Genomic DNA, 21,276 nt, shown 5'->3' with positions numbered 1-21,276 from the left:
CAAAGATACAGACACCGACAAAGGGACCAACCCATGGAAGATCCAGATGTCAGCTTTGTCTCCATGTCTACTCAGACGACAGTATTACAGGACCTAAGAACGCCATCCATAACATCAGGGGTTCATTCAACTGCTTATCTTCAGTATAATATATGACATCATCTATCAGCCATGCCATTCTGCATTCTAAATAAGACAAACACTCCAGTCTCTATGCAAAAGAATCAAAGGATACAAATCTGACATCAGAAATGATAAGTTCAAAAGCCAGCAGGGGAACATTTCAACCTCCCAAGACTTCAGTAAGTGACTTTCAGTGTCTAACCTGGAACAAACAACCTTCAAAGGGGCACTGCAATGTGAAGCCGTCGAAGTTCACTACTTCATGAGGGTCAATGCGCTCACTTGTGGATTAATCCAAGACAAAGAATTTTTAGCACATACTTATAACAAAGCCACAATGTATGTAGTATTAATGTCTGTTTTGTGAATTAGTGTCGTACTGCTTGTACTTTTCTGCATTTCATTCCTCATTGACCTCCATGGTTTATCATTCCCTGTCCTCCAAATTATGCAAACTACACACACACAGAGAGAGAGAGACACATCTGCAGTTCAGGATTAAACTGCATGCTAGAGATTTTCAACCTTTTTGAGTCCACGGCTCCCTTGACCAACTACATTCTTTCTGTGGCAACCCTGTGGGGCTCAGGAGTTATGTCACCCCTTGCCTGCAGAGCTGGCAGCCTTTCATACTTTTTCAAACACCCTCCCTTGTGGAGTGTTCCCTCAGCCGCCTCTCCTCTCCCCTCTCCCCTCTCCTTGCTCCCACCCCTGCTTTCTGAGCTGCCCCCTCTGCCCCAAAGAGAGGTGACTCCTCACACCTCCTCACAGGGGCCTGGGACGCACCTCCTGGCCAGCCCCTGAGGCACCATTCACCTGGGGAGCTGGTAGCCGGGGCTGCTGAAACAAGCAGCTGTGCAAGCCTTTGGGAGGCAGAGACGAAAGAGGGAATCAGAGGAGGGAGGGAAGTAAAGATGGACAGAGGCCAGTGTTGCCCACGACACCCCTGACCATCACTAAAAGCACCCCAGGGTGCTACGGCACACTGGTTGAAACCCACTGCTGTATGCAGCTGATGAATCATAGAAGGAAGGTACATTGCAGGTACATAGGAAGGAGGAGAGTACATTGCAACTTCCAGTTTCTACTGTATAATTATCAGAGTGTTTGTGCTCACAGCAGCTTGCCAAACCTGGGCATTATGGTACTTTGTGTGCCTGTGTGTGATTTCCATTTTAGGAAGGGAAAAGGTTTGGCAGGGACGCAAATGTCTCCTGATTGAGCACCTCTCAAGCTGGCAAGAATGACGAAATACTTTACATTGAAACAAAACATCTTAACTTGCGCATACATACAGATACCCAACAGCTGAACAGCAACAAAAGAAGCTCCTCCATCAAAGCGGAGCAGCAAGAATGGCTTGGATGGATATCTGAAAATGAACAAAAGAGACTTCACCAAATCACTAGTTTGTTTCAGCAAATGCTTCGTGTGCTTATCCTCCAAGTTTGTCCAAACTGCAGGCAATCGGAAACATCTGTGATTGAGGAGAGACCACTTTTGTTAGCTAGACGTATGGGAGATAATTTGTGCACTCTTTTAAGTCCTTGACAGATTCCATGGGGGAAATCGGAATGCTTATATACTGTATATAACATCTGAACACAGAAGCTCATTCTAACTTTTCCCTCTTAACAAAAATGTTCTTTATTATTGAAAGATTATTTGGGGAAGCCAGACCATTGGTTCACTTTCTTGGCTGTGGCATTAATAGCCCGATCCATTCTCTACACTAGCCCATAGGAACTGGCCTAAGTGACCCAGTGCCAAAAGAAGAGGGCAAATACACTCCTTGTACTGATCTTGAGGTCAAAACTCATTCTCGGTGTTGGATCTGCAGCAGTCACTGGTACCGCCGCATAAGGGTTCTAGCACAGCTCCAATGACCAAAAGGTTCCCCCCCCCGGGCAGATGCAGGGCTAAGAAACAGATCTCTAAGAAGATCACAGGGTAAGACTGGAAGGGTGGCTGCCCAGTGTAGCCTGCCCAATGCCAGTGCAATAATGTTGATGACTGGGGTGGGTGGGGGTGGCCTGCAGGTTACTATCCACAGGATATTTTCCTGTGGCATGGAAGCTAAAGCAGCATTGTAAGATTTGGTTTCTAACACTTTCATTAAAGCTTGTAAGGGGCAGTAGCATTGCTTTAGCTAAGATAAGGAAAGAGACAGGAATATCTTAAAAACTCCTCTGGCATAGATCATTGCAATAATAATTTATCTGTTAAATTGGTTTCCACCTGCCTCTAGTTTTCTGTATCAAACATTTATTTATTTATTAAGGGCAGGGGTGGTGTCCATTGTTTTCCATTATTATCAGGACATCTGCTCTTAACATAAACTTGATGCAATACTGAGAGTTCAAAAGCCACTTCTTTGAAAGTGGCCCCCCTAATTTCCGTGACTCATGGTCTACAGTCGAGATTACTGAAATGGAAATTACTGACAGAGGGCCGTAGCCCACATTACATGTTACGTAAAGCTGCTCATTGAACCTCATCACGTGTATTACTAGTGAATGGCCTGGAGTGAAGGCTCATATTTTAAAAAGAGCCCTAACATTCACATTTGCTTGGTGAAATTTAGGCATCGGAGGCTTATTTCATGGATTTTGGTGGTGAAGTTCTTAATAGACCCTTTCTCTATTCTGCCACTAGACCCCCTAGCATATTTAAGAGAGTGCTACAAAATATAGCATCAGTAAACCAGGTCTCCTAAATGAGACAAACACATTCAGAAAGCGGAGCTGGATCAGAGAACAAGAATTGTCTCTGTGTTGTATACATATCATTATTCCCCTGTTTTCTTTAAAAAGAAAAAAAAGAAATGCTACAAAATTATGTTATATTAAAAAAATATACTGGGGGTTGATTACATTTTAAAACATCTCTTGATTCAGAAAAGAAGGCAAGTGCAACATGACCCTACATTGACAGTGATTGCTGTATTTTACCCTTGCGTATGTATTTTTTTTATATATAAAAAATCTTCTTGGCCTTTTGTGGTTGTTGTTGTTTAACAAACTTGCATATGCATTTCCATTCAGAAAAGGCGGTGGAGGGAGTGGGAGAGGAAGCAACAAAAAGGGAAGTTAGATGTGATGGCTAAGATCCATAATAGCTGACTCACTGACTTGAGTTATTGCTGTATTGAAAGTTTCCTATAGCCTTGATGTCCAAAACGTACACTTAACTGCTCCTTCAGCCTTGACAGTTGACCTTTCAATGTGCTGGGATTTTGCCACAAGGGCAGGAACATCTGCAGGACAAACACAAGCAGTATGCTATTTAGTCACCAACCCAACTCTACTACTCTCTTATCTCAGGCAGCAACCCAAACTGACACTCTCTTTGTATTGGGTGAATGTAAATTTCACTGTACTTTTTATGTGAAGGCCAATCAATGTATAGCTATTTTTTTCCCCTTCACACACTGCTTTGGATGCTACTGGTTTTAATTTGAAAACAGACATCCAAACACCATTGTTTATATAATCAATATGATTTTCATCTCTTGGTAAGATCTAGGGTGGCTTTTTTGTTTTGTTTTGTTTTGTTTTTAAAAAGAAAAACAAACCAACTAAGTCAGACTGTTGTAATTTGGTCAACCACTCGGGTGCTATCCATATCCACCATTTCAACACATTCTATTTCCTCCCGGTTCTCAGGAGTTTTCTTCTCTTTCCTCTTTTTCTTGGATGGTGGCAGAAAAGTCAGTATCACAGGTAAAATGGCAAAGCAATGAAAGAAGGTGACTAATGCTATCAAAAACAAGCACCTGAACAGTGTACGGGTCAGATTTGAAGGCACAGCTGCGAGAGGAATCAGACCAACAATGTAGCAGAGGTAGCTCTGTAAAATAGCTACCCCATGCACCTCCAGGGCATTCTTCACCCATTTAGTTCTCGTGAAATCTTTGCCCAGGACGAACGTTGACAAGAGAGGTGCACAGTTGTCAACAGTATAATTAATCCCATAAATTAAGCACAGCACAGAAATGCAGTCCAGCTCTACTTTCCACAAGGTCATAAAACCTATAACTCCAAATTCGACTGAGGCAACAGTGATCGTGAGCCACACATTGATGAGAGAGTCTGCCACCAGGAACGCAGAGAAGAAGAGGAGGAATAAAGCACTGATACAGGAGTTCTGCAAGGGGGCCCCCACATAGGAGGCGTAACGATCCATGTAGACAAACGAAGGGTTGAAGACAATGAACTTGACCTTGGATTTGAGGGAGAGCTTTCTTAAGGTTTCCAAGAGATGGTAAAGCTCTTCCCGTTTGGTGTCCATGGTCTTGGCCACCAAGAACATTCGAGAGGCCACAATGTCGACTTCGTTGTTGTACTTCTTGGAGAAAATGATATCCTCTGAAAAATGGGCAAACGGGGGCGCTTTCAGAAAGGAGTTCCTCAGCATATCTGTGAAATTCTTTTTGGGTAAACCCGTTGATATGTTGAGTTTTCTAAGGTAATTTAAGTAGCTTTCAAACCACGATATCCTCACAAACCCCTTGGTGTACTCTAGCATGTCATCTTGGACGGTCATGTTCCAGTATTCGATGGATTCGTAGATATAAAACCCAATGACTGGACTGTAATTACTGAAGTATTTCTGCTGAGCAGCAGTATACTCCATGGTTCGTGTCGCAGTTGCTACAATGTTAGTAATGTCCGACTCTTCGTTGACCTGCAGGTAGCCCATTAAGGCAAAGGAAATATAAATAAGGTAAAAGAGAACTACAAAAGGCTTGACATACGTGTTCGTTATCCAGTCACAGTAATAACGCTTGAGGAAACACACCAAGAGGTGGCTTTCATAGCTGTTTGTCTCCTCTGACTCTGCCGTGTCCTCACTGAATTTGGCTGTCAGAAGAAACCTATACCAGGCAGGCTTCTCTTGCAAGACGTCTGGCTTTGGTACCTTTCTGCAGAAGATACTATGCTGGTAGTTGTTTTCTATGTAGCCAGTAAACACGAGGCTGGAACCATAAAAGGAGAGTACATAGAGGTAGTTGAAGAAAATTGCAATACAGGAATTGCAGCAGAAGAGCCTGGCTGCTTCAATGTTAGTGAAGGGGCTGGCACCTATCCCAAAAGTGACCAGGTACATGGCAGTGGTGAGAGAAAAGGAGAGCATGGAGTCTGCAAACACAGCAGCAGTTCTCTCTTTCACGTGTTGGTCTTCCCTCGTTCTCCTCCAGGAGGACAACATTTCAAAAGTTCCATATAATCCATGCCCTGGAATAAAGGAGAAAGCAACAGTTCAAATGCCATCATAAAGTCAGGAAGGAAGGACAAACCAGTAAAGGAGTATGTGTCCCAAGGTGGATTCATTTATATGTGCATGTGGTTGTGGTTTTCATCAAGGGATTTTAATAATAATAATATTAAAAAACACACACACAATGGAACCATAGCAAACAGGGCTGGTAATGAACTATGCCAGGAGGAAGCCAAAGTCGTCGCCAGGAAGAATTATGCTAGTGAGGACAGTTATTCAATTCAAAACTAAATTATGCATTTTTCATGCCATGTCTTCACTTCATGAGTTATCAAACTTAAGGGAACTTTAACTGATATGGAAGTAAAACACTGAACTTATCTATGAAATCTATTTTTTTATAAAAGATGCAACAATTAGAGATTAACAACAGGGGTGTGTAATGGCACAGAAAATGATTTCCTCCCCCCCCCCCCTGTTTGCTTGTGGCAGGGAAACTCTGATATTGTGGTCAGACTAAATTATGCAAATCAATACAATCCCTGCAAATCTGCTTAATTTTAAGTATTATCAGAGATAGTTCTGGGTGTGCAGTTGGAATGCACAGATGGTTCTTTCCCTGCTTTTGAATAGCAAAGTCCATGTAGTCTTGAGAATTTAAGCTACCTGTGGGTGTCTTTAAAGCAAGTTCCTAACCCTGTGACTCTCTCTCTCTCTCTCTCTCTCTCTCTCTCTCTCTCTCTCTCTCTCTCTCTCTCTCTCTCTCTCACACACACACACACACACACACACACACACACACACAGGTATTTTGAGGGGCAGGGAATTTTTTAAAAAAATTGCTTGACATTCTCATTTCTCATTTCATAACTTGAGATACTGCTAAACTGATGGCTCATTTATAAAGTGGCAGACAGCATGGCTGGCTATGTTTTACAATTTATTGTTCAGTCTTAAACCCTTATTAAATATTTTATTTGCCAGCTATTGCAGATTTTTTTTTACAGCAAACTTAAATAATAAACAGAAGACAGCTGTCTAAAAGCCTATTATTGATCAAAATTCTGGCAGCTACAGTCATACCTCCTGTTGCGTCCTCTGCGGGTTGCATTTTTTCATGATTTTTTCATGATACGAACATGGCGGACCCGGGTGCGCCGCTCGGGTTGCAGACTTTTCGGGGTGTGAACAGCACCCCAGAACGGATCGGGTCCGCAACCCGAGGTACCACTGTAGTGACATATATCATTCTTATCTACATATGAAAATGAAAAGATTTGGAAGCTTCTTACTCAACTCTATCAAATGCTTTTTCATCTCAATAAAATTAAATGTTTCCTTCCTTCCTTCCTTCCTTCCTTCCTTCCTTCCTTCCTTCCTTCCTTCCTTCCTTCCTTCCTTCCTTCCTTCCTGTATATATGCCACCTTTCAGGGCAAACCCCTTTCACAACAGCTCACACAAGCAATTTAAACATAAAAAGCATCTAGGTACAATACAGTTGAAAATAATATAAACCCAAGACAAAACAGAGGAAATCCAAAAACACCAGTAGTAAAACACAACCCAGCACTTTAGGTAAACATATACTGGAATAATGGAGTGGGGGTGAAGGAGGAAACAATACAAAAGCCCTGCTGAAGACCCTGCTCATGGAAATATATCTGGGGGAAATTGTGTTATATTTTGTAGACTGAGCTGCTACCGGTAATTGTACTTTTCCCTGATAGAAAGGAGACTTTCTAATGCCACATTTCCGTGTTTTTTAAATTTTTTTTAAAAAATATTGTATTTTGATACTGTATTTTACTTTTTTGGTCTCTAATATCTGATGGATCATTTGTTGATGGACACCTATATAAATCTAATAATAAATATTTTCCAAAATTAGAGGGAATTAGGAAGACCATATTTAGGTGGCAGCTTAATATACACATGAAAAACCGTCCTGCAGGTTTTCAATCTGATAATACCAGAGTTCAAATTCAGATCTTTAGGTACTCTTAAACTAAAGTAAAACCCCTACTGAGATTATGTAAAAGGTAATTTCACCTTTTGAAAGGTTCACTCTTGTCTTCGAGAGCACAGAGGTGGCTGGGATCGGAAGGTACTCCCCACAAATTTCCCAATATTTACAAGAGTGAGGTCTGTGATCCTGTCCATTTTGGATGCAACAGGATCATCATCATTTGTTATCCCGTCATATGAAATATGAATAGACATATAAAATGATATTTGGGTCCTGTCTGCAGTGAGACTTCTGCTATTCATCTTCATTTCCCAAACTGCTTTATAGTTGTTTCTGCCAGGCAGGTCAAGACTGTCAATTTGTTAACTAGCACAGTGGCCCCATTAAGCTAATTGGGAGCGCTGAAACTCCCCAGACATAAAATCCTACAAAAAAGTGACTGACATCCTATTGTTAATTATGTTTTAAATAGTTATGTTCTATTCTCAGTAGGGAAAACTATTAAGTTCACTTTCACTGTCTTTATAAAGGCATACTGACCTCTCTCCTCCTTTTAAAAACCCACAACAGCTTGCTTAGTAAAAGAGGCATGGAGTGGTTTAATCCTTTTTATAGTTCTCATAAGTGCTGTGGAAATGTCTGTCTGAGAATTCTATGTATCATCCACATGAATCTGGCTGCTATTAAACAAAGTATTCTGCAACCAAATCTCTGCATATTTTACATTTCTGGTGCCATGTTGCAGTCTGCCATAATTATGTACAAAGGCTTTGCCTAGTAACAAAATCATTCAATTAATTGCAGAGAATAAAATAATAATAATAATTGCAAAATCACAAGTGGTTTCCCAAAGTGTGCAGGTTCATTTTCTCCCTCTTGTTTAAACAATGAAAAATGTCTTCCGTTTCTAACCCTGCATACACAAACACTTGCACCTTTGCCTCATATTGATGGGCCATTTGTCTTTATTAGGATTTATTGGTCTTTTTAATGGATGTTCTTGATTGTTCCTTTTTCAGCTCCATGGAACATATTTCCTCCACGATTCAGAATACTTCTGCACTGCTTCAACTACAAATAATCCATTATCTGGGAAAAGAGGGAGAAATCTGACCTGCTGGGGGATAAAAAGGTTTGGTAGCACAAGATGGACAAAAAGATTATGCTTAAAAAGAATGGCTAATCTGAGAGGAGTTTTTGCTGTCTGGAATGCTCAAGCATAGGAGAGCACTAGAAGAAGAAGAGAAGCCCAGAGGAAGATTTAAAAAATAACAATCGAAGGTATCTGACGCATCTCCTCTTCCTAGGGCTGAGCATCAGTGTGTTTCCCACTCTCAGGAATAAATTCAGCTCCATCTAAACAGACATTAAACACCAAGTAGTAACTTCATGGCTACTTTTAGGTATCATTTAAGGAAGACATTTTGCACAGTCCGAGTGAACTGTTTCTTTTTTAACCAGATACGGTTTCTTATGCTGAAAGGGTATCTCTTTCTGATTTGAGGCCATGTTCTTGCCCTGGGGCTGTAGAAGAGCACAACACGATGCAGGTACAGGAGGCCAGTCAAATATTTGAGTTATTCACAAATGCAGAGACCACATAGTATATCGCCAGCTGTGCAGAACTAGCTGTAGGATAAGCACAACCACCTTCCTTGAACTGATCCACAAATGAGGAAGCCTCACAGAAGGGAGAAAGGGGCCCACACTGCACATCCTTTATTATTATCTTCAGAGAACATTGAGGTGGAAGCCCATCCACTTCAGCAGAGGGTTCCCCACAGAACAAAGGGAGCTGCCATATGCAAAGCTGCAGTGTTCAGGACGAGGAGTACAGCCTGGCCTCCAAAACTATCTTTTCTTTGTAGCCCATCAAGGAAAGATGATGATTTTAATTCTTCCCAGATTTTAAATTGAAATGCAACAGCACCAGTAGATTTCTTTCCTCTCAATGAAATCCAAATTGCTGTGCACTTTTTTTTGGGGGGGGGGGGAGCATGCATTTAAACAAAATTTGGTATTTTCCACCCTGATCGCATGAGTTACAGGTGCATAGGACTATGGCCTTATGAGGAATTTTCAGTGAGCTACCTGAATAGAAATAAACAGTTTTGAGCATGATTATACAGTATAAGCACTCTTCGAGCATTCTGACTGAGAGCTAACTTAAGATTCTCAAAATGCACAGGAAGTACTTCAAGTACAGGATGTGCCCTCCATCACGGGAATGAAGCTAATGTGCTTGGCTTGTGGCCCTCTCTTGTATGTTAAATTAACCTCATCAGAACATCTGAAATGGCCTATGAAGCAAATTCATATTTTTATTAACATGGATCTGTTGCCTTGGATAGTTTTTTATCATGTACCTCACTTTTCTTCTGAAGTGAAGGAATGGGGATTTGCAAGAAGAGTCAACATACAAATGAAGATATTTTTTAAATAATCTTTTTTGCAACTAAATTATATATAATGTAGTAGTAATCTGTTAGAGAAGTAGCATGATAATTTAAACAAACTTTCAGTGCCTCACTCTCAAAAATGTATTAAACTGTTTTGTGAATTCATCCTTTATTGATGGAAGTTTGGGGAGACTCCATTGTGCATCAATGATCTATTTTATAATGCGTTGGTTATTTTACATTTATATATTTCCATTTTTCCATCATGGAACTCTGGGTGGCAAACATGGGGTTCAAATATATGTTTCTTCATCCTGGCCTTTGACACATGAGATGTGTATTTTCAGGACCCAACCTATTTTTTCTGGTTGCAATGTTTGTTTGTTTGTTGTTGTTGTTTGGCAATTGTAAGTTTTTAAAACTGTATTTAATTGTTGCAAGCTAACTAGGGACCTTATGGCGAAGGGCAGGCAATAAATTAAAATGACAGCAGCAGCAACAACGTTACTTTTTTACACTCTAAAAATCAATAACCCTGAAGTTCAGGGAGATATTTCCAAGTCACACTGTTACCTTCTTTTGTGGTAGCAAAATCAGATTGTCCCTTTTATTTTGAAAGACTGCTGCCCTTAGACAAAAGACTAATGCTTAACATTTTTGAGGCAAACCTGAGGTAATGATGCTAATTATTTTGGACTACAATTCCTATCACCCTAGCCAGCATGAGCTGGTTGAGGCTAATAGAAATTTTAGTCTAGAAAATCTGAAGCGTACCAGGCAGGCAAAGGCTGATCTAGTCTATCAGCTGAGGATAAATCACCACCTCACTGAACCATATCTGATTGTCTGCCTGTGGCTTCTTTAGCTGGAGCACTGCAAATATGATTATTTACTTTTTATATGCTGTTCTAAACTAAACCATTCCCATGCCACTTTAATTTGCTATGTCAGCTCTGCCAGAGTTGAGGGACCCAAAGATTGGGCCCTTCAGGGCATCCACAGGGCTTAGGATGGAATAGATCCCTAAGCTTTTGGTGCTCTGTCCTCACCACAAATGCCTCATTTCATGGACTTTCCACTGAAGGACCACTGGTGGTAGCTTACCATCTGCATCACCAGTGACAGGACATCCACTGCATCAGAGTTCACCTGCCAGCAGCACTGTTCTTCAGCATGCATGTGTGAGTGTGTTAGGACTGCAGCCTAAAAAACTTTAGTTACTACTACTACTACTACTACTAATTTATTTCTTACACTCCACCCATCTGACTGGGTTGCCCAACCACTCTGGGCAGCTTCCAATAAAAATACAGGAAACAACAACAACAACAACAAGAAGAAGAATCAAGAGCTTCCCAAAACAGGGCTGCCTTCAGACGTCTATGGGAAATGATATAGTTGTTTATCTCTTTGACATCTACCTGGAGGATGTTCTACAGGGCAGGTGCAACTACCAAAAAGGCCTTCTGTCTGCTTCTCTGTAGTTTCACCTGCAGTTGCAGTGATGGAACTGCCAGAGGGCCCTTGGAACTGGACCTCAGCATCCGAGCCGAGCAGTGGGGATGGAGATGCTCCTTCAGGTATACTTCAGGTGCTGTCATCATGCAAATACATATTTGTTTTGTTTTCCAGAACATAGGGCTCATCCATACTTCTGCTTGTCTCGCCGCCTTCCCCCCCAGGAAAACCCGCTGTTTACTGGTGAATCGGAACAAATGCCAATTGGTTTTTCTGTGGATTGATGTTTGTTCCGATTCAGCGGTAAACAAGTTTTCCTGGGGAAAGCAGCAGGGTAAATGAAAAAACTGCTTGGACCTGTGCCTAAAAAGTACGGGAAAATCTGAAGTGTGGGTGAGCCCATAGTGTATGAAATTGTTAATTTTTAAAAAACAAATGAGTAGATAGTAACGAGAGGAGGTAGGATCTAATCTCCTCTTTCCTCACATCAAAATGTGTGAAACATGATGTGCAGGCCATTCCCTCCCCCTCCCCCTGCCTCCACTCAACCCCAACATTACTTACTCCAGAGAGCTCGGTTGTATCACTCCCCTCTGCTACTGATCCAGAAGCCTGACCTCAGAGAGGGACAATGATGCCATTTCCTACACTGGCCACTCCCTCCCTCTCACCAGCTTCCTTTTGCAACTCCAATTCATCCCTGCCTTAACACAAATGTGGCATAAGGCCCCAGTTCTGTACATGGAGAGATGTACAGGTTGCTGTATTAATGAGGGTGTAGAAAGATGGCAGGGATAGAATACTGAAGCAGAGGCGAATGAGTCCACACGTGTAGCTCATAAAATGCCTAATGTACAGATACATGAGTTAAAGGCCGACAAATGGGTTAGCAACATGGAATGTGGAAAATAATAGTGTGTTGCTAGGCAACATGACTGGTACTTGGGAAGGAAGACACATTTCATAATCCTGGCAGAAGGTTTGATTTTGCCCTTGCCCTTAGAAGTCTCCTGTTGTTGTTAAAATTGGTATACTGCCCTTCATCTGAAGACCCCAGGGGGTGGTTCCTTACCAGAAAACCACAGCTAACCCTCTTAATTTTGGAGGTATTAATGCCCTCAGAAGGGGTGACACTGCTTGCAAATTTAATCCAATTCTGTCCAAAAACAAAAAGTTACAAGTGTAACTTTGTAACCCCCCCTTTTAACATAGTGTGCCCAACTCAAAATCTCCTGGATTCATTTGCTTATAATTTGTCAGGCTTTAGCCATCCTGAAGGGGCTAGTATGTCTGGAAATTTCATTCATTCCTCTCAAAAGGAAAACAAACTACAGTATAGCCTTTTTAAATTTCCCAATACCGAATAGGGAAGCACCCTTGGATGAACCCTGAGCTGAATTGGACGGGCTACAAAATGCCTCAGACCGAAGCAGGCTATTTTTCAAAATGCTGAATCATAATCTAAACCAAATATTGTGAATGGTGCCCCCCTCCCCTACAATATCTATGTGTTTGTTATCCCACCTAACCAACTAATGGGAGATGTATAAAGACAGTACATCTTCCACCTTGAGCTATAAAGTCATGGTTTTCTTAATGGGTTATAACAGGGCCCCAATAATGCACTCGAGTGTACACAACTCAGAACTTGTGAATACAAATACATACATAAATAATGACTACCCAAGAGACAGCTGAAGATATCAGGCAACCAGTGCGACAAATCTATAATCTAGTTTTCCAGTATTTTTGAATTCTGACCCAAATTCAAACAAGTATTCAAGATATTGGTAATTATTAGATCCTCCAAGACCACTGAATCTGCCAGTATAAGTGTGTGTGTGTAAGTGTAATATCCTATGCTAAACACTAAATCTGTGCTTGCTGAAGTGCTTTTGAATTGCAACTCTGATCTCCTGCTAAGAAGGCGCTCCAGCTGCCTTAAAGGCAGCAAATCCATTCACAGCTTGCAACATATACGGTAACTTCACTTAAGCTTGTGTGAATGAGTGCCATTCTTATACGCTTTTAGGGAGTAGCCTTGAATAGTCCAAGATGAACATGGTGACGCTTTAGTTCAGGGGTGACCATCAGCCCCAGCCAGCATGTCCGATGGTCAGGAGTGATGGGATTTGTAGTCTGCAAAATCTGGAGGGCATCAGATCGACCACCCTTGCTCTTCTTGCCTGTTTTATGTTGCTTTCATTGTCTTTTGTTGTGTGCTGTACTACCGAATATTTTTAGATCGTTACTATGTGCCCTGAGCCATGGGAAGAAGGAAGATTAGAAATATAAATAAATTTTAGTCAGCAAACACACACATCCCACATACAATTCCCAATAGTCCTACTCATATTAAATTAGTTTACAGCAGAAATAAGATTTTAATTGACTGAGGGCTTATCCAAACTTTAGTCCAAAGGGAATTTTGTGTGTGTACGCACACGCACACACCACAATCTCTCTGTAATCCCTTCCTAGTGTTATATCCCATTTCCAAGCAACAGAGATGAAGAGATTGTCTTATTCACAAAATTCCAAGATGTGAAATTGACATGACAGCTTATTTAAGCCTTCTGTATATCTGCAGGCAGTGATAGAGATGGGGGAGCAAGCCTACCAAAAATATGGAGCTACAGGATCAGCAAAGCATCTTCATTTTTCTGTGTTTTACTGTTAGAAAACCTGAAAATACTTTCATCATGTGTTCAAGACGATTAGTTATATCCATATGAGATTTGGTTCTGAGAATTTACTTGGTAAGAGGTACAATCTGGCCAAATAATTGAGAAATCTAAATGAAGAATGGCCACATAAATATAGTTTTTATTAACAAGGGTGCCTTTTGTGAAACATGACCACCCCCCTCTACCCTTTATAGGTCTTCTTTTGGGAATTTACCTTGCGGTATTTTGGGGGGAGCTTTCAGACTGTCACTATTTTGGGGTGGGTTCCAGTCACATAGCAGCAAATTAAGATTACATGGTTGTAGTCAGTGGTATTTTTCTAGAAAAAGAGGCGCCAGAACTCACCATGAATGCCTCCCCAGTTTTCTTAGAATGGCAGTGGCACCCACCTGAGAGGTGGCGGGACTGAATTCCTGTAAGTTCCAGTGGAACAAAAACCCTGGTTACAAGTTGCTTGGAAGGTTTTGTGCAACAAACCTTCTTCCCTCAAATTTAAGACTTTCCATAATAAGGAAAGGGACGCAGGTGGCGCTGTGGTCTAAACCACAGACCCTAGGGCTTGCTGATCAGAAGGTCAGTGGTTCGAATCCCCACGACGGGGTGAGCTCCCGTTGCTTGGTTCCCTGCTCCTGCCAACCTAGCAGTTCGAAAGCACGTCAAAGTGCAAGTAGATAAATAGGTATCGTTCTGGCGGGAAGGTAAACGGTATTTTCGTGCGCTGCTCTGGTTTGCCAGAAGCGGCTTAGTCATGGTGGCCACATGACCCAGAAGCTGTACGCCGGCTCCCTCGGCCAGTAAAGCGAGATGAGCGCCGCAACCCCACAGTCGTCTGCAACTGGACCTAATGGCCAGGGGTCCCTTTACCTTTTATAATAAGGAAAGTGATGGGGAAATGCACTCGAAAGTGCAGGAGAACACTTGCATTGATGCAATGTCACCTAGCCTCCCTACAATCAAAGAATGAATGCTCAATAAACAGGTCATCTGGAAGCAATTCCATTTTGAAGATTTAGGCTCCTCCCTGGTAAGCCAGAGACTATTGTTAGACGGAGCAGGCATCAGCTGAAGCAAGGTGATGTGAGAAAGGCAGCATCTCTTGTGTGTATCTGTGTCTATGAATGAGAGAGACATGCTACTGCATGCCTGTTTTGTGTATTTTTGTATTAATGTGTAAGACAGAGATGCTGCTGCTCAAACACTGTACATGTGGAAGGTGCTTGCACATGCATGAAAGGCAGGGAGAGAGGAGTGCTTGTATATTGAGAGAGAAGCAGGAGAAAACTATTGGCTCTGTGGGTGTGTGAGAGGAGCAAATCTATAAAAATCCTACTTATTTTGAAGCAATTGGAGGAGGGGGAAAGGCATTCTTACTCCCCTTTCTTTTCAGGCCTTAACGTTTGTAGTCAGCAGTTGTGTGCATGTGTACGAGATAGGGAGAGAAAGGAGAATCTGTCTCGGTTGTTATTATTGCATTTATAGCCCACTCTTTTCTCTAAGGACCTCAAGGTGGCACACGAGTCTCCCCTTACTCCAGTAGTCCATGGTTCCCTTGACCAACTATATTCTATCTGCAGCACCCCTGTGGGGTTCAGGAGCCCAGTTATGTCACCCCTTGCCTGCAGAGCTGGCAGCCTCTCACCCTTTTTCAAACACACTCCCTTGTGGAGTGTTCCCTCAACCTCCTCTCCTTTTCCCTCTCTTTGAGAGTCCTCTGGGCAGCTACTGCTGCTGTCCCTGGTCTCTGAGTGCCCCCCACCCACCCTGAAGAGAGGTGCCTCCTAGAGGCACCATTCGCCTGCAGAGCTTATAGCCAAGGCTGCTGCAATAAAGAGACAGAGATGTGAGAGGGCATCAGAGGAGGGTGGGAAGGAAAGAAAGAGGGACAGGTGCCAATGTTGCCCGTGGCACCCCGATCATCATTCTAGGCACCCCAGGTGTCATGGCACACTGGTTGAAAACCATTGCTCTACTCATTTGATCTCCCAAAGAACCCTGTGAAGTACATTAGGCAAAGAGATTGTGACTGGCCCAAGGTCAGCCAGTGAGTTTCATGGCTGAGTGGGGATTTGAACTCTGATCTCCCAGGCCCTTTTCCAACACTCTAACCAATGTACCACATGTGTATTAGAAGAGGTATTGCATGTACATGTGCTTATGTGAGGGAAGCTGCCGGTCTGTGTGCATGAAATGGTAAATGTAAAGGTAAAGGACCCCTGGATGCTTAAGTCCAGTCAAAGGCGACTATGGGGTTGTGGCGCTCATCTCGCTTCAGGCCGAGGGAGCAGGCATTTGTCCACAGACAGCTTTCTGGGTCATGTGGCCAGCATGACTAAACTGCTTCTGGCGCAACGCAACACTGTGACGGAAACCAGAGTGCACAGAAACACTGTTTACCTTCCCACCACAGTGGTACCTATTTATCTACTTGCACAGGTATGCTTTCAAACTGCTAGGTTGGCAGGAGCTGGGACAAAGCAACAGGAGCTCACCCCTTCGGGTGGATCCGAACTGCCAGCCTTCTGATTGGCAAGCCTAAGAGGCTCAAAGCGTCCCCTGCATGAAATAGAGGGAGGGATGATGATGCAGAGGAAAACAATTGAGGCTGAGAGACCATGGCTGCATGAAAGCTATACTGTGATATACAACACTGTATCACATACTTGCTTAGGTGAAATGTAGGTTAAAGTGGGCACCTTAACTTCCTAATGCAATTGTTTCTGGTGCACTCAAATCAATGTTTCGGTTGCAGAAAAACTGAAAGGAGCTAGTGGAGAACCTTGCCCACTGAGAAAGCATGGGAGTTTTCAAACTCTGAACATAAGAAACAGGTGGTGGTTGGTTCCATATGGTTTAAGGCACAGCGACGTTCCCTGACATCACCTCCCCCCCCCCCCCCCCGCAAACAATAGTCTGGAGGGCCTTGAAGTGGTAGGCAGAGCAATTTGAAGCAAGGGGAAGGAATCGTGCAGCATTTTCAATCTCTCTCTGAATAATTTTATGTCACTCACTTTGGGCCTTGTCAGGTTAAAAGGTAAGCATGCTTATCTCCCCGGGAGTGGTCTGTGACATTAACAAGAAAGCTGACAGGAGAAGAGCACAGATTGTGAACAATGACAGGGCAAGCTCAGGAGGCAGAAAAGGCAGGATGGGAAAAGAGAATAGGCTATACCTCATGAGCAAATGGACTCTGGCAAAGAGGCTGGGAAGATAGAAAATAACCTTAGCAATAGATGGGAATTCTATTCACTTACACATTTAAGTCAGGATCCATGGAATAATTTTATTTTGTTAATGTCAGCTGATGGGTTTTTCTTTCTTTCCCACTCTGCTATATTTACAAAAAAAAAGAAATGAAAGAATGGCATGTGTAAGATAATAGAAGCTCAGGAGGCAGATAATGGATGCTGTATTGATGCTCAAAAAGGGGCAATATGGCAGAAGATAGAGTGAAGAGAGCCATGACTCCTCAAGGGGAATAAACGTGTTTGAAAGGTGTGCTACGGATGTGGCCTGTATTCTTGTTGGTGCCAGTTTAAAATATTTTTATTTGCCTAGGCATTTTCGATTATTAGATTTTCCACCATTCAATTGACTTTATTCCTCTTAAACTTGATTTTATTGCCAGTCTGTCTTGAAATGCTTCTACAGTTTCATAGCATACCACACTGAAATCCATTTTTGTAGGAATATTGATTTATAATGTTTAATAAATAAATATGAGAAGGGTACAGAAGGAAAAAGTGGGATTGAGGGAGCCATATCTTTAGGAAAGGAGGCATCTGAGGAAAGAACATGCAAAATAAAGCATAGATTTTGAAAATTGGCCAGGGAAACAAATATGAAAGTATAAGGAAAGGAAATAAATGAAAGGGGGATGGTTAAGAGAAACATATCTTTAAAAAAAAATGAAAGGAAATTAGATATAGCTCACAGACTGGGGTGGGAAAGACAGTCCCAAGCTTCAAAATTTAAAATTTAAAACATTTGTGGCAAAGTATTTTAAATGATCCAGTTTAACTTGTACTAAGTGGCTAAATGTAAGTTTAAGTGAATGCTGACTATGCCTTTGCTGTTTGGAGTTCAAGAAGCATGCTGTGATTTCCTCGGCTTTGTGGAAAACCATAAAGCCAAGGAATGGGTTAATAACCATTGGTTTTAATGAAAATCTACTTTGATTGATAAAAGTGAACAGGAAGAGCACTTACGTTATAGTATGCTCAGTTGCCATGCCAAATATTCTCACAAGCCTGTAGTTCAAGCTGCCCATCAGGTGACCTTTTTATTGTGCATTCACAGTGATTTACGTTCATGATGCTCTTGAAGTGGTCATACATTGATATGGTAGAGTGTGAGACTCATAATCTCAGAGCCGTGGGTTCGAGCCCCACATTGGGCATTGCAGGGGGTTGGACTAGATGATCATCGTGGTCTTTTCCAACTCTACATTTCAGTGATCCTATGAATTTAGCAGGAAGCAATTGGGCCCACACGAGCACCTCTAAATGCAGTGCACTTCAGATTGCATGCCCTGTATCCATTTCAGAAGTGATCAAGCAGCTAGAATACCCACCTCCCCACCATGGTCTTATTATATCTACTTCCTAGGATCTCAAATAGCACCATGTAATAATTGCCTGGGACGCAGGTGGGGCTGTGGTCTAAACCACAGAGCCTAAGGCTTGCCGATCAGAAGGTCAGCGGTTCGAATCCCCATGACGGGGTGAGCTCCCGTTGCTCGGTCCCAGCTCCTGCCAACCTAGCAGTTCAATAGCACGCCAAAGTGCAAGTAGATACCATATTTTTTGCTCCATAGGACGCACCTATGGTCAGCCCCGTTTTGCGGGGGGGGGTCAGCTCAGAGTTGTGCATCTTTCTTGTAAAGGGGGAAAGCTCCATTTTTTAGGATCAGCTCAAAGTTGCTGAGTTTCCTTGCAAAGGGAAAAAAACCCTATTTTATGGGGTTCAACTCACAGTTCTGCAGCTTCTCTAGGAAAGGGACCCATTTCTACAGTTTCCAGACAGATAATCTAATCAGCCAGTCACATGTCTCCCTCTGCAGACAACAATTGAGGCCTAGGCGAGGGGCCGGGAAGAGAGCTAGCTCCCTTATTGCCCCCTCCAATCTCTTGCAAACAGCTGCTGAGTGGGTTCCTTTCTCTTTTGTTAGCCTTTAGCTCTTTCTTAAAAAATAAAAAGCAAGATCTGCCTTTAGCCCCTGGGCAAGTCGGCTCCAGGGACCACACATTCGCTCCATAAGACACACAGAACTTCCTCTTACTTTCTAGGAGGAAAAAAGTGCGTCTTATGGAACGAAAAATATGGTAAATAGGTACCGCTCTGGCGGGAAGGTAAATGGCGTTTCTGTACTCTGCTCTGGTTTCGCCAGAAGCGGCTTAATCATGCTGGCCACATGAACCGGAAACTGTCTATGGACAAACGCTGGCTCCCTCAGCCAGTAAAGCGAGATGAGTGCGTAACCCCAGAGTCGTCCACGACTGGACTTAACCGTCAGGGGTCCCTTTACCTTTACCTAATAATTGCCTGTGTCACTTCTCAGCTTCACAGAAACAGCGAATGGAGGAAAATGGCTACCACTGAGTTATATTGGTTTATAACAGGGCTGTCCAACAGGTCACAGGTTGCCCCTGGTGGATCCTGGTCGATTGCAGGATCCTCCCTCCCTCCCTCCCTCCCTCCCTCCCAAAAGCTCCCTAAAAAAGCTCAACAAAAATGACTTCCCAAAGTTGTTGTAGATCGCAGTGTCTTGGAAGTTGGAAAGCCCTGGTTTACAAAACAGGCTAATAATGGGACGCTGCCTGCAAGTCCAAGTAGTTCCTCCTTTGCTCCCCACTGCCTTGGCCACCCCACATTCCCTTCTCCCCCAGCTGCCCTGGCTGCTTTGCTCTTCTCCCCCTGCCCCCCCAACACTGCTGTTGTCCTACTTCTTTTTAAACCCTTTGATTGCAGGTGGTCTTCCTGACTGGACTGTACAATTGTACCCATGCCACTCATTTTAATGTTTCAGACTTGAGATGAGTGTTTGCATTGTTGGTTTATTGTTGTATGTTATATGCAAATAAAAGTATATGTGCGGATATATATATATTCACTCTCTATATAGAGAGAGTGAATTAGAAAGCGACTAGAGTGAATTAGAAGGCAGGAATTAGGAAACCAGAGCTGGAGAACTGAAAGCGTAGGAAGGCAAGTGGAAAACTAAGGGGGGAAAAACCACACAGGGCTGTTTGACATGAGGGTATGAAGGGTGAGGAGGGTTGTGTTTTTTGTATGGATTTAAAAAAGAAAACAGCCTGATTTTTTTGGTCCTGGTAAATATGTAATTTCTTGATACTAGTACTGAACGCTATATTTTGCCCGAGATAAAGCCGTCTCCCTGGCTGAACTAATTCTCATTAAAGATTCTTTAGACCCTGCTCTGCATTGGTCCTTCACTCTGCTGTCTAGCTTTTGTCAGTTTTTATTAAGCCACGCAAAGCAGTGGAAGGATTCAAATGAACTGGGCAATTTTGCTCTGACAATTATTTAGAGTTAAATTGCTTGCTTGAAACGCGTTCCTGGAGGGAACACAAATGTGGTTGTATCTGCTGTCGAACAATGAGAAGCTGAAAATGGCAAGACTTGCCATAGTTCATTTCAACCCATTAAAAAAGTGAGGATCCCAGTATATTCACTGCCTGTCAGTTAAGAATATGAAAATTTGTCCTCGGGCGACTGGTGTCTTGATCTCTCAATCCAGATGCCGTTACAAAAATTACTCTATGCTGCGCATGGAGTTGATTTCATTCCTGCAGTGAATATTTTTATTTTCCCTAATGTAGACTATTGGAAGGTGGGTAGGATATATGTTTTGCACAATCCGCTTTGTTTTGATCAAGGTATTGTCACACCACATACAGTCCAATTTATGGAAGTGAAGGAAATAATGATTAGTCTTCCAACTATGAATTATTGCTGCCTTTAGACTGTATGAAATTTATCTTTCATTTTGAATGCAATCTGAAAATGGAATAAAGCAATTGTTGCCTCCAGTTTGGACTTTCTTATTGTTCACTAAGCATCTTGTGTCCACATATGACTGCTGTGAAGGATGGAGCTGTAATACCTTTTTAGTTAAAAATGTAAGAGGGGATCAAGCATAGTATGTGCACGCTTAATATTCAGTCTGAATATATTTTAAAAAACAAACCAGGAAACACACCTGAAGGGTGTATGACACAACTACAAGATGTGATGAAGCAATATGAGATTACTTATGCTAAAACACAAATAAGCATTGTAAATTAAATTTCATCTGGGAAGCCTCTATCAAATCAGCGTGTTGAGCATTCCATGAATAAGTAAATAGATTCAGGTAGGTAGCCATGTCGAAATATAAAACAATAATAATAAAATTGTCCAGTA

At 42.3% G+C, this 21,276-nt stretch overlaps 1 protein-coding gene across 1 annotated transcript in view; it reads right to left on the bottom strand.

Moving 5' to 3' along the window:
* Nucleotides 1–2,135: 2,135 nt before the first annotated feature.
* PTCHD1 (patched domain containing 1) overlaps nucleotides 2,136–21,276 on the bottom strand; it is a 48,822-nt gene continuing 29,681 nt past the window's right edge. Inside the window, exon 3 of the mRNA XM_035114412.2 lies at nucleotides 2,136–5,360. Coding sequence (XP_034970303.1) covers nucleotides 3,706–5,360 — 1,655 coding nt within the window. The 3' untranslated portion in view covers nucleotides 2,136–3,705. The remainder of the gene's footprint in view (nucleotides 5,361–21,276) is intronic.

Source organism: Zootoca vivipara, chromosome 4 (genome assembly GCF_963506605.1).
Source record: "Zootoca vivipara chromosome 4, rZooViv1.1, whole genome shotgun sequence".
Taxonomy (NCBI): domain Eukaryota; kingdom Metazoa; phylum Chordata; class Lepidosauria; order Squamata; family Lacertidae; genus Zootoca; species Zootoca vivipara.
Note: the sequence above shows the minus strand (reverse complement) of the source record. Positions and strands in the feature narration are given on the sequence as shown.